Source organism: Canis aureus, chromosome 6 (assembly GCF_053574225.1).
Source record: "Canis aureus isolate CA01 chromosome 6, VMU_Caureus_v.1.0, whole genome shotgun sequence".
Lineage (NCBI taxonomy): Eukaryota > Metazoa > Chordata > Mammalia > Carnivora > Canidae > Canis > Canis aureus.
Window position 1 is genome coordinate 32418610 of NC_135616.1, and position 12030 is coordinate 32430639.

Genomic DNA, 12030 nt, shown 5'->3' on the forward strand with positions numbered 1-12030 from the left:
CTAGGAGAAGAGAATAGAGCCTTATTTCTGAGTTTATTTTTTATGGTCCTTATTTTACCATTAGGAGTAAAGAACAGCAATGTAAAATATTTAATTGAACAAAACAAAAAAATATTCAGTTCTTTAGCCAAAGAGAATTTTTTCTCAAAAACCAAGCTTTTTTTTTTCTTTTTTAGTAAATAATTTTCTAAAGATTTAGATGATTCCCAGGCCAGTGGCTTAAATAAGTATCATAATACCAGTATATCATACAAAACTATTTTGTATCATTTTATGTCCCAGATCTCTTCCTAATTTACCTGAATTCTCAGATCTAAGAGGAATAAAAATTGGCAACAACAAAGAAAGAATAGTAATAGTAATAATTACAGCCTATTGAACACTTAGATGTGCCAGAAATTACATAAAGAGCTTTCTTGGCATCACCTTATTTAATCCTCACACCTGTGAAGTGGGTGTATCACCAGGCATGTTTTACAGAAGAGAAAACCAAGTCTGAGATTAAATAAGTCATGGTCTCAGGGCTAATAGAGAACAAAAGGCCAGATTTAAACCCAAACCCTAGGTTGTAGAAGTAGACAGTATTTTCTAAATCATGTTTTTCTTGATATATACATTTAAGCTTCAATTTATTAGAAATGAATGGATTTTGTTGTGAGTAGTGAGTTTTAAAAAAAATTCTTGTAAATGATCTTTTAACTTTTCTCTCCTTAATGTTTCATCTTCTCCTCAAAAGAAAACATAATCAGCTGTGCAAACAGCCAATAGAGTGTGATTTAAAAAAGGGAGTCATTGGGAACAGTTAATCCTAGATAAATATGATAAATGTGGGCTAGCATTTGTTTTGCACATTGGCCACAAAGCAGTCTTGCATTGTATTGACCCCCACGTGTTCTCAGGTTGCTCTGCGGTCAGCACTGCTGCACCAGCAGCTGTTAGAACCCACGATGTTTAAAAATATAATGTAGGCACTTGGGACATTACAAAAGTTTTAAAGTCTTAAGAGTAATTACTGATAGCAATGTCAGCAGAAGGCCCCATAATTTTCAGCTAAAATGCCCTGCAGTTTATTTTTCCATCTGTAGAAATTTATTTTCCTTGTCTTCTGCGGGGCAAGGTTTCAAACACTTGAGTGTAATTCGTAGTAGTGTTTCTCTCTCTGCTTCATTAACTGCTTTTTGGAAGGTCAGTTGTCATACTCTTGTTTTCCTGCCCCTTTGTTACATCAAGCCGTTTTACATAAATTCCTCAACTGTATGTGGAGTTGAACATTTTGGGACTGAGTCTGCTATGTAGTATTACTGATTTATTTCCCCACAGACAGAGATGCTCTGTAGTACTTAGATGGTCTGTCTGTTCAGTAGCAGTGTTTCTCCCACACATACAGACATATATATCCACATGTGTGGGTTTTCATCGTTTCCAGGATATTTAGACTTCCTCGCATGTCTGTGAGGACCCTCCGCAGTTTCTTTCTAATCCACACTTTCAACTTTAATCATCTTCAACCAACCTTCAGAAAGAGCCTTCTGTGTAGATCTGCTGATTTACCCCCATGGCAATGTCTCCAACCCAGTATTTCCCCCACAAGCCCCCCTACCTACTCATCCTTTGCTCTTTGCCTGGAATGAGTTCCCTACCCATTGCCTATCTTTTGGGTGTGTTTGTGTGTGTGTGTGTGTGTGTGTGTGTGTGTGTGTGAATGGGGACTCTGTATATAAGCATTTTGTCTTTAGGCTTTTTTTTATCTTGAGTAACTTGGGGACTCCCACAGAACCTGAGCCATCCACAGAGCAGGCACCAAATAAATTTATGTGATTTTATATAAGTGCCGAAGACCATTTGAGAAGTTTATTTTTATTTTCTCTGATATTGTCTTCTAGAAAATATTTAAACAGCTTTTTTTTTTTTTTTTTTTAAGATTTTACTTGTTTCTCCATGAGACACAGAGAGCGAGGCAGACACATAGGCAGAGGGAGGAGCAGGCTCCCCGCAGGGAGCCTGCTACAGGACTCGATCCCAGAACCCTGGGATCACAACCTCAGCCAAAGGCAGACGCTCAACCGCTGAGCCACTCTAGGGCCCCTAAACAGCTTAAATCAGAAATTACATTCCTCTTAAAAGTATTAAACCTGAATCTTACCATATTCTTCCTAGAATTGCCACTTTAAATTGTATCAGATTAAAATCAGTGAGCATCTTCCACATTTTTACCCATATCCATGAAAGTACACACACATCCACAAATATTTGTCAGTGAGGTTCCCCCCTTCATATTTTTTTCTCAGAATAATAATGAGGTGAATTTCACAGAAACAAAATTATTTTACCCACCTACAACATTGTTATTTCCTCTTAAGATATTGCCAGCATATATTTTGTTGAACAAGATGGCACATGAGTTATGGATGACTCCTTGTATGTTCACCCAAACAATCAGAGTTGTCCGTACTGAGAAAGTGGTGACAGGTGGCATCTGTACATCTTTTAAAGACAGCCAATAACGGTTGCAGATTATTTTCGTATTAGCTAGTTCTCAGAAGTACTGAGTAGCATTCTCTCAGTTTCACTGAGTGCTAATTTGGGGAGATGATGAAGAGGTGCAGACACAGATCTCTTCATAAGCTATACCTGAGATAAATGTGATGGTGCCTCGCACAAAATAGGTACTAAAAGTGTTGGTTTCTTTTATTTCTACTTGAGATTTTAATATCAAACACTGTGAATGTGTTGGCCCACACACAACTCTTGACTGGGCTTCCTTGTTCTTTCAGGACTTCTTTGATTTGATTCCAGACCAGTTCTGGAATGAAGTGGGTACACTCTGGATGAAGCTACAGCTTTTCACTATCAAAATGTCATGTCAGCAACTAAACATGTTTTAAAACTGTGGACTCTGTTGTTTGTTGAAATTTCCTTGTGAAATTGAAGTTAATTACTTTCTGCTTATTTTTAATTTTTGTAGTACTGGAGAAAATGAAACTGGATTGGGCACATCAGGATGTTTGGCTTTGTAAGAAAACTACTTTAGAAGCAACCTCTGTATAAGGAAGACTTCAGAGTAACAAGAGAACCTTCAAGATACTATATATCCTAAATGTTACATGGTGCCTGAATTCATTTTCTTTGGATGTCATTGCTTAAATACGGTCTTGAAGGGTTTGTTTTGAAATATTGTAAATATTTATTTTCAAATGTATACATTGTTAATAAACTAAGAAGTGAAAAATTTATTCCAGGATCATGTACATATTATCAGAGTTTTGGAAGAATTTTATGTTGGAAAAGTAAAACATTTTAGTCGAGTTTGAAATGTCCTTTTATTTTTTTATCATCTCTTCACATCAGTATAGTAGTTATGAATTTGGATTGTCTCAGTCAAGAAGGCTTTTTTGTTTTGTCTCTCCCTCCCCTCCTCTCTCTTTCTTCCCCCAATCATGTTTGTTTTTGCCTAAGCTATAAATACTTAAAGTTTTTCAAATTGTGACTCATTCTTTTACAGTTCAGTAATTGTCTTCAATAACACAGTCATTTTTTCTCACTTTTAAAGAATACCTTATTTGAAAACTGTGGTTAGTCCACAGTTCTCCTAGCTTGTAGTCAATAAAGCAGGATATGCAAATGTACCAATCTGAATTACTGGCCGAAAGATCAGAATAACAGCAGCTTTTAGTGTTAGCCCCAGATATTTTTACATATACATGTAAGCATAAATTGTCTTTCTGCAATAAATACATTTTTGATGCAAACTTACTTTTCAAAATGTTTTTGAAATATCTCTACCAGATCTGTTAATGTAATACATCCTTTCTGATTTAAGCAAAATAATTTTTGTCTTTTAAGACAAAGTCCTGCCCATCCATCTAGCTTTTTTGCTTCATGGAACTTTGGGAAAAGGGCACATACGAAAATAGAAGAGCAACACAATAATAATCTTTACAAATTAACGTGTTACACTGTCATGTGCCATTGTTTTGGAAGAAAAACAGTATCACATTCTTTTGGTCCTGAATAAATTTTAAATATCAAATGACAGAAAGGATTAGAAGGTTACATTTGTGGCACAGTTTCAGAGAATGCCATTAATTACAGTGTTTGTCACCCTATCCTTGTATCTGTGAGTTTGCCCCTGTAGAGTGGTGTTATCCGCCGGATAGCAAGCAGTTAATTTGGAGATGACCCAGACGCACATGGAGTGTGGTTTGTGTAAAACATACATGTTGTTTGAAAACCAGAAAAGATGAAAGGACTTGTGCAAATCATAAGAGAGTTGATGCCCAAATGAGCTGGAAGCTCAGTCCTCTGTCTTGCTTTTTCTGTACTTGACATGTTGATACTACTTTCTGTTACCAAGAAGTTCTGAACTTGTTTGCATTCTCATTCTTTGAGTCCCATTTCTATTGACTTCAAAAAATTTTCTTGAAATGATCCTTCTGAACTCTTATAATTATTTTTTAAAGATTTCTTTATTTTTATTTGAGAGAGAAAGAGCGCACTCATGCGTGTGAGCAGGTAGCTTTCAGAGGGAGAGAGAGTCCCAAGTAGACTCTGTGCTGAGCATGGAACCTGAAGTGGGGCTCGATTTTAGTACTCTGAGATCACAACCTAAGCCAAAACCAATGCCCAACTGACTGTGCCACCCAGGTGCCCCTCTTATAATTCTTTATTTATAGTTTTTTAATTGACATTTAGTAAAGGTGGGCAGTTTTGTTATACCTCAGCTCCCATTTCAGAGGTTTGGCAAGATTCTTCTGTAAAGGGACAAGATAGTGAATATGTAAACTTTTGGAAAACATATATCTTCATCACAACAATGACAACTCTACTGTTCGAGGAACAAAAGCAGCCAGAGACCAGTAAGCAAATGGGCTTGGCCAGATTTGACTCTCAGGCCTTAATCTGTTGACCCATTTGAACTAAGTGTAAGGTAAAAACTGTCATCTTACTCATCTTTATGAACACTACACTTTGCATAGATAGTAGTATGTTTATAGTAGGTCTCTATGAATTATCTTGGTCTAATATGAAATTCTCTAAGGGCCAACATTGACAACCGTTGAGTTAATCATGAATAACCTTGCATCCAGTGGAAACTTGGTAAGAATTATAAGGGAGACAAAGCTTTCTAAGAAGAAATATGGGTGCTGGGTGAGGAAAGAGCATCTTCAAAGATAGACAGTAGCCATGGTTTTGCTGAGAGTGTTTTGGCGGTAGGTGGTGAGCCTACATGAGAAAGAAAACTGATTTATCATTCTCAATTTCTATTGCTCAGAGCAACCTCTTTGCTCCTCTGTCCCCCAAACTCCATTGTTTTCGTTGTTCAGAGATCTTTCTTTGCAGTGTGATTTGTATGTTTCTTTATTGCCATTGCCTTTCATATTCTATCAGTGTTTGTTCTGAATTTGAGAAATGTGTTTGTGAGGACACAGTGCTTCATTAAAAAGTGCAGGTACAATGATCATGTACTGCAAGTATTAGAGTGAGATTTCTGAATGAGGGAGAGAAAATGTTTGATGGCAGCCACTGAGAGTAGGGCTGCCAAAGTGAGGAAAGAAGTAGAGTGTGATTCATATTCCTAAATAAAGTGTTAATACAACCAGATTTTTGCTAATCTCTATACACTAGGGTTAGATAATCCCCAGCTCTATGTATTATAGAGTTCTCAGTTGGGTATGTATTATCATAACAGCAGTCTCCGTTACTTATAAGGGCTTACTGTTATATATTAGGACCCTGCTAATTACTTCATATGCTTTATCTCATTATTCTGTATAATGGTCCTAAGAGGTAAAATTGTGTCCTCATTTTCCAGAATTTTAAGGCATTTGAACCATCTACCCAAAGTTAGGTTGCAAGTGAGAGCAGAGTTGGGATCTGAAGTTGAACTATTCAGATCCAGTGACCACAGTCTTGGCCATCAGATTTTCCTGGCCATCATTTCTCACTAAGCCAGTCGTGATAGTCCTGTCCTCTAGGATGTGCATGTGTGTGTATGTGGTCCATTAAACTTGGATTCCCCCCCAAAACAAAATTGCATTTATTTGTTCATGCATTTATTGATTTGTTGATTCTCATGAGCAGGATTACCAAAGGTTTGGGCAGTAATCAATAAAGTAAATTAAAAATCCCTATGAAAGCAAATTAAACTTCAGATCTGTAAGAATTGGAGTTGTATCATCATACCACATATTCATATTTGCGTTGACATAAATCATTCAGTAAAAACATACAGGTTAAAATAAATCTTATCCATGTAACTGTTAACCTGCTATCATGTACTTTGTATCTTTGCACATAGACCTAATGTTGTTATTAAAAAAAAAAAATCAGATTGAGACTTAGAAGGATTTTAAAAAAATTGCAGAAACAACATGGAGTATCTATAATTAAATACAGAAAATATACTGGAATACCAAAATGAATAACTTGATCTATTAACCATACAGAATACATACTACCTGGATGGGATCCTGGAAAAGAAAAAAGGACATTAGCTAAAAACTAAAGGACTCTAAAGTCATAGTTAAAAAAAAAAAAAAAAAAAGAATGAGTAACCTCAGAGGGTAGTGCATGTCCCACCTGGGTGAGCACTTAGAGAAGCTGAACTGCCTCAGAAGGCAATCTTCCACCTGAAGTTAGTCCTCCACCCTCTCCTGTCATTTTTGACCTTGACATTTTTAAAAGTACAAAGCAGTTAGATACTTTTGGTTTGTATTAAGTTTCCTCAAGGTTGATTCATTTTTTGTAAGAATACTTAAATAATGCTGTGGTGTTCTCAAGGCATCTTCCCAGCAGGCACAAGATGTCTTATTCCTGGTGGTGGTTAACTTTTATTACTTGAATAAGCTGGTTTCCAGCTTTCTCCATTCTGAAGTTAATTCATATTTGATACTTACACTAAGTAATTCATAAGTTTTATGAGGAGACACTTTGAAACTGTGTAAATATCCTATTCTTTACCACACTTTTACACCCCAATTTTAGCATGGATTGAGGATTCTTGCCTGAATCAATTATTACTATGGTGGAAGCCAAATAATTTTTCATTTGCTTATATTAATATGGATTTTTACTTTATTATACACTACATCCTATTATCATTTATTTTGATGGTAAAGTTACCCCAGAACTGACTTGTCTTCAAGCTGGTGCCTGTGTCCGCTGACATACCCTAGTATTCTTTGAGCCCCTTTTTACTTTTTGTACAAGATGTTCCAAGCTCATCATCGACTTTCTCTGCCTCAGCCCTGGAGTCAGCCGTTTCTCCAAGGAGTCTTGGTTCTTTCCTGGTCTGATTTTAGCAGATAACTCCCCAAATAAAGTATCTGATTTTTCTAAAATAGAAGTTAATTTAGCATTCCAGTATCACCATTCTAAAGCTCTGGAGTCTGAACAGGGGGATATGGATATAAATAAGCTCAAAATAGAGTAATCCATAAGTGAATAAGCCATAGAATTTAACTTAAGTTTAGCTGTATGTTCAGTTCTCAGCTTTAGATCATTACCACCATGATCTGCCTTGAAACCAATAATAAGGCGTAGTCTTATTATTATGCCCTTTATGTCTGTTTATGTTAGTCACCACAAGAGACTCAGACCTAAGTCATTCCTTCCACCCAAGTCTTTCATTTCCATACAGCTTTGTACAACCCCCATTTCCCAAACCTCAACTTCCTTGGGCCATCAACAATAAATCTATGAGCATCAAAGTTTACCTTCTGTGCTATATAACTAGGTACTGCTCATATATATTTTTTTCTCTTTTAGAAGAAAAACAGTAAACCAAATTGGTTTCAGGAATTTAGTAAAAAGTCAACTAAAAAAAAAAAATCTCTCATAATGCCTCTACACCTTCAGCTTCATTCTTTTTACACAGCACTGAACAATGACTTACGCTCATAATCATGATCCCTTCTGAGATTACCAGTCATCAAAGAAAAGTCATGTTTAGTTAACTGTACTGAATACTGAGTGGTTAGTAGAGTGTCTGTCTAGATCTAGCTCAGTGTTTCAAAAGTGGGTAAAATAATTCTCAGTTGATTCTCAGGATAATAATTAGAACTTCCATCCCTAACTTTAATTTCATTAAGTTGGATTCTTGATCTAACAATCTCTTTTAAGCCTAATACAAAGAAATCTGTATTTGGCATTTAAAAAAAAAAAAAAACCTGGACATAAATTTAGCTTACAAAACTGCAATCCCCCTTAGATACCTACAGGAGAATTGAGAACATGTGCACCCAAAGACTCGTACCATGTTCCTAGCATGACTATCATGACCCCCAAAGTGCAACCATTCAAATGCCCTCAGCTGGTGAATGTCTAAACAGAATGTGATACAATCATACAAGAGAATATACTATTAAGCAACAAAGACTCCACTTAACGCTGCAACAATCCTGACGACCCTCCGAAGTGTTACGTTAAATGAAAGAAACCAGCCACAAAACACCACATGGCATGAGTTTCCCATTTCCAGGAACAGCAAATCTTCAGAGGCAGAAAGCAGATCAGAGGTTTCCAGGCCCTGGGGGTGCAGACCCGGGGACCCTGAGGCAGAGGCCGTGCAATAGAAACTTCCAACCCGATTTCGGTGATGGCTGCACAACCATGTTGTTCTGTACGTTATATCTCAGGAAAGCCGGTGGCAGGAAAAGAGATCCGAAGCAGCTCAAGGTCTGAGGCAAGGAGACGCAGGCTCGCGGGCTCCCAGGAAGGCAGATGCAGATGGGGCGGGGGACGCAGGCAGGCCCCGGAGGCCTGGTGGCCTGCGCACCTGTGCACCTGTGCACCTGCGCACCTGCGCCCCCGCCGCCCCTGGCCGCCTCGCCTGGGTCTCCCTTCACCCCCGCTGCGCCTGCGGGGCCCGAGCGTGCGCGAGCCTGGCCACGCCACCTCTTTCCGAGTCACAGTCACGGAAACCCGCGCGATGCGCTTCCAGCTTTTCCAGCGTGGAGGCTGCTAAGGGAGGCCCCGCCGAGGGGGGCGGTTGAGGACGGTCGCCACGTCCCTGCACATTGGCCCAGCCCCACGCACCGCGACAAATTCCGTTTGCTATGAAGACTTAGACCCCGAAAGACACCATGGTGCTTCACCTAAGTCTATACACTCTTTGAGAGCTGGAGTCTGCAATTCAGAAAATGCTGGAGACTGGAGAATCGGAGCAGAAGTTTGGACACCTGCGAACGTCCGGGCAGTTCCGTGGGGGCCTGGAGCAAGGAAGCACCACCTCCTTGGGCCCAGGGAGGAGGATGACCTCTCTTTGCGCCCCGCGCTCCATTCAAAAAGGTAACCCCTTTAGTACTTTTATATACAACGAGCGTGGTAGTGGTAGCCCCAGTTCTGCAAATTGCTTTTTCCTTTTTTTTTTTTTTTTTAAGATTTATTTATTTATTGAGAGTGAGAAAGAGAGAGAGAGAGAGGAGGGGCAGAGGGAGAGGGAGAGAATCTCAAGCAGACTCCCCGCTGAGAGTACAGCCTGGTGGGGGCGCTCCATCTCACCACCTTGAGATCAGGACCTGAGCCAACCAGGAGTCAGAGGCTTCACAGACTGAGCCACCCAGGCACCCCTGTAAATCTATGCTTCTTAAGTAATGAGAGGAGAAATCCAAATTGGTATTTGGGGACTACTGTAACTCTTTTCTCACTTAAGGTGAAGATTTTCTCTCCCTTCCCAACTTAACTTGTCTAACAGTTATCAGTTTATACCCTTAAGCACTATCTTCCCAAATGCCCCACACCCAAGCCTCTGGCAATCACCATTCTAACCCATTTTTATCAATCCCCCCCCCTTTTTATACATTCCACCAAAAAATGATATTATATAATATTACTCCTTCATTTGACTTATCTTAGCATAATACCCTCCAGGTGGATCCATGTTGTTGTAAATGACCATATTTCCTTCCTTTTTTTTTTTTATTTATTTATGATAGTCACACAGAGAGAGAGAGACGGGGTGGGGGGGAGCAGAGACACAGGCAGAGGGAGAAGCAGGCTCCATGCACTGGGAGCCCGACGTGGGATTCGATCCCGGGTCTCCAGGATCGTGCCGTGGGCCAAAGGCAGGCGCCAAACCGCTGCGCCACCCAGGGATCCCTATTTCCTTCCTTTTAAGGCTGAATAGTGTTCCATTGTGTGTATATATATATATATATATATATATACACACACACACACACAGCATGTTTTCTTTATCTATTCATCAGTTGTCAGACACTTAGGTTGTTTCCCTACCTGGGCTGTTGTGAATAATGTGTGTCCAGATCTTGTCTATATCTTGGCTGCACGAACATGGATGTGCAGATATCCCTTCAAGATATTCATTTCAGTTCCTTTGGATAAATACCCAGAAATGGGATTATTGGATCATATGGTAGTTCAATTTTTAAGTGTTTGAGGAACTGTCATACTTTCCATAATGGCTGTACCAATTTACCTTCCCATTCCATGGTTCCCCTTTTCCCACATGCTCACCAACATTTGTTATCTTGTGTCTTTTTGATAAAAGCCATCCAGCAGGTGTGAGGTAGTACTTAATTGTGGTTTCGATTCACCTGCAACTCTTAATTTCACATACTCCTGGGCTTAATTGCTTTTCACTAAGACCAACAACTTTGCCTGAAAAAGCTTACAGTTTCAGCCACCTGTCCTGTGTTGTGCAGTGATCCTAGATCACCAGCCTATACTTTAGATTTCCTCAGGCCTATTTTACTCTGAAGTGCTTGCTACTTCCCTGTCATCGTGGGGCTCTTGGGAGGCACCTATTTCCATCCCATAATACTCCCTGAGTCCTAGAACCTAGAATTTCAGAGTTGCCACAAGGTGTTTTTCTTCTACCTCACAGTCTTTTGAGATTGTCATGCAGGTAGTTCTATCCTGTCTCCCAAAGTCTGCAGTCAGGGGGAAGATGTTAACTCACTTCCTTCCCTAAGTCAAACCAAAAGCCCACTCCCTCCTTTTCCAGAAGACTCATGCCTTCTTGAGTATAGCATGGTGGTTATGAACATAGGTGCTAGAGCCGGAGTGCCTGGATTCTAATTCCAGGGTTGCTTTTATCTTCTTGGGTGACATTGAGGAAGTTGCTTATCTTCTCTGTGCCACTCTTGCCTTTTCTAAAAAACAAAATAAAACAAAAAACAAACAAACAAAAAAAGAGATAGAATTACCGTTGGGTGCTTGGGTGGCTTAGTTGGTTAAGCATCCAACTCTTGACTTCAGCTCAGGTCATGATCTGACTTGGTCTGTGAGATCAAGCCCCACATCAGGCTTCAGGCTGAGCGTGGAGCCTGCTTAAGATTCTCTCCCTTCTCCTCCTTGTACCCCTCTCTTGCTCTAAAATAATAGAATGGAATTTCCTCATAAAGTTGTGAGATTTAAATGTGAGAGTTAATAAAATTATTCTATGTAAAGGTTGTGTGCAGTGCCTGGTCTATACTAAGCATTATGAAACTATTCTCTATTATTAATTTTTCCAAAATGGCTAAAAAAGAGATATTTAAGTGATGATTTAACCAGTATTTATTGTATACCTAGCACTGAAGATCGGCCACTGAACAGAACATAGTTCCTACCTGCATGGATCTTAGAGACAGACAATAAGCAAGCATATAACTTATTTTAATTTATTAATTAAATTAATAACTATAAAATTGAATACATATTTGGAAAAAACCCACTGTGTGCAGTGAAAGAGGATACAGGAGAGAGGCCTAATTTAGATATAGTCACCAAAGAAGAGTTCTCTGAGATGATGCTTAAGCCAAGAAAAGGTGGATCAAAGGAGCTATGCATAGAAGAGTATGACATTAACAGGGCAGGAGGGACATTATAGTCAGAAGGAACAGCATGTGCAAAGACTTCAAACCAGGAGAAAAGGTTGCTTTGTGCAAGAACCTGAAAGCTGGTATGTCTAGAACCTCAAAAGATAGGGCAGGAGAAGCAAGTGAAATCAAATCCTTCAGTACATTATAAGCCATGGAGAAGATTTGAGATTTCATTTTAAGTGTAAAGACCATAAGTTAACACTTT

General features: G+C 39.1%; 1 protein-coding gene across 2 annotated transcripts in view; it reads left to right on the plus strand.

The window, feature by feature from the left end:
* The window catches only part of PIK3C3 (phosphatidylinositol 3-kinase catalytic subunit type 3), a 136981-nt gene extending 133232 nt beyond the window's left edge, over nt 1-3749 (plus strand). For both annotated transcript variants that reach the window (XM_077900602.1, XM_077900599.1), the window contains one exon: nt 2966-3749. In XM_077900602.1, the coding sequence (XP_077756728.1) occupies nt 2966-2980 (15 nt within the window). In that variant the 3' untranslated portion in view covers nt 2981-3749. The remainder of the gene's footprint in view (nt 1-2965) is intronic.
* The last annotated feature ends 8281 nt before the right edge of the window (nt 3750-12030 follow it).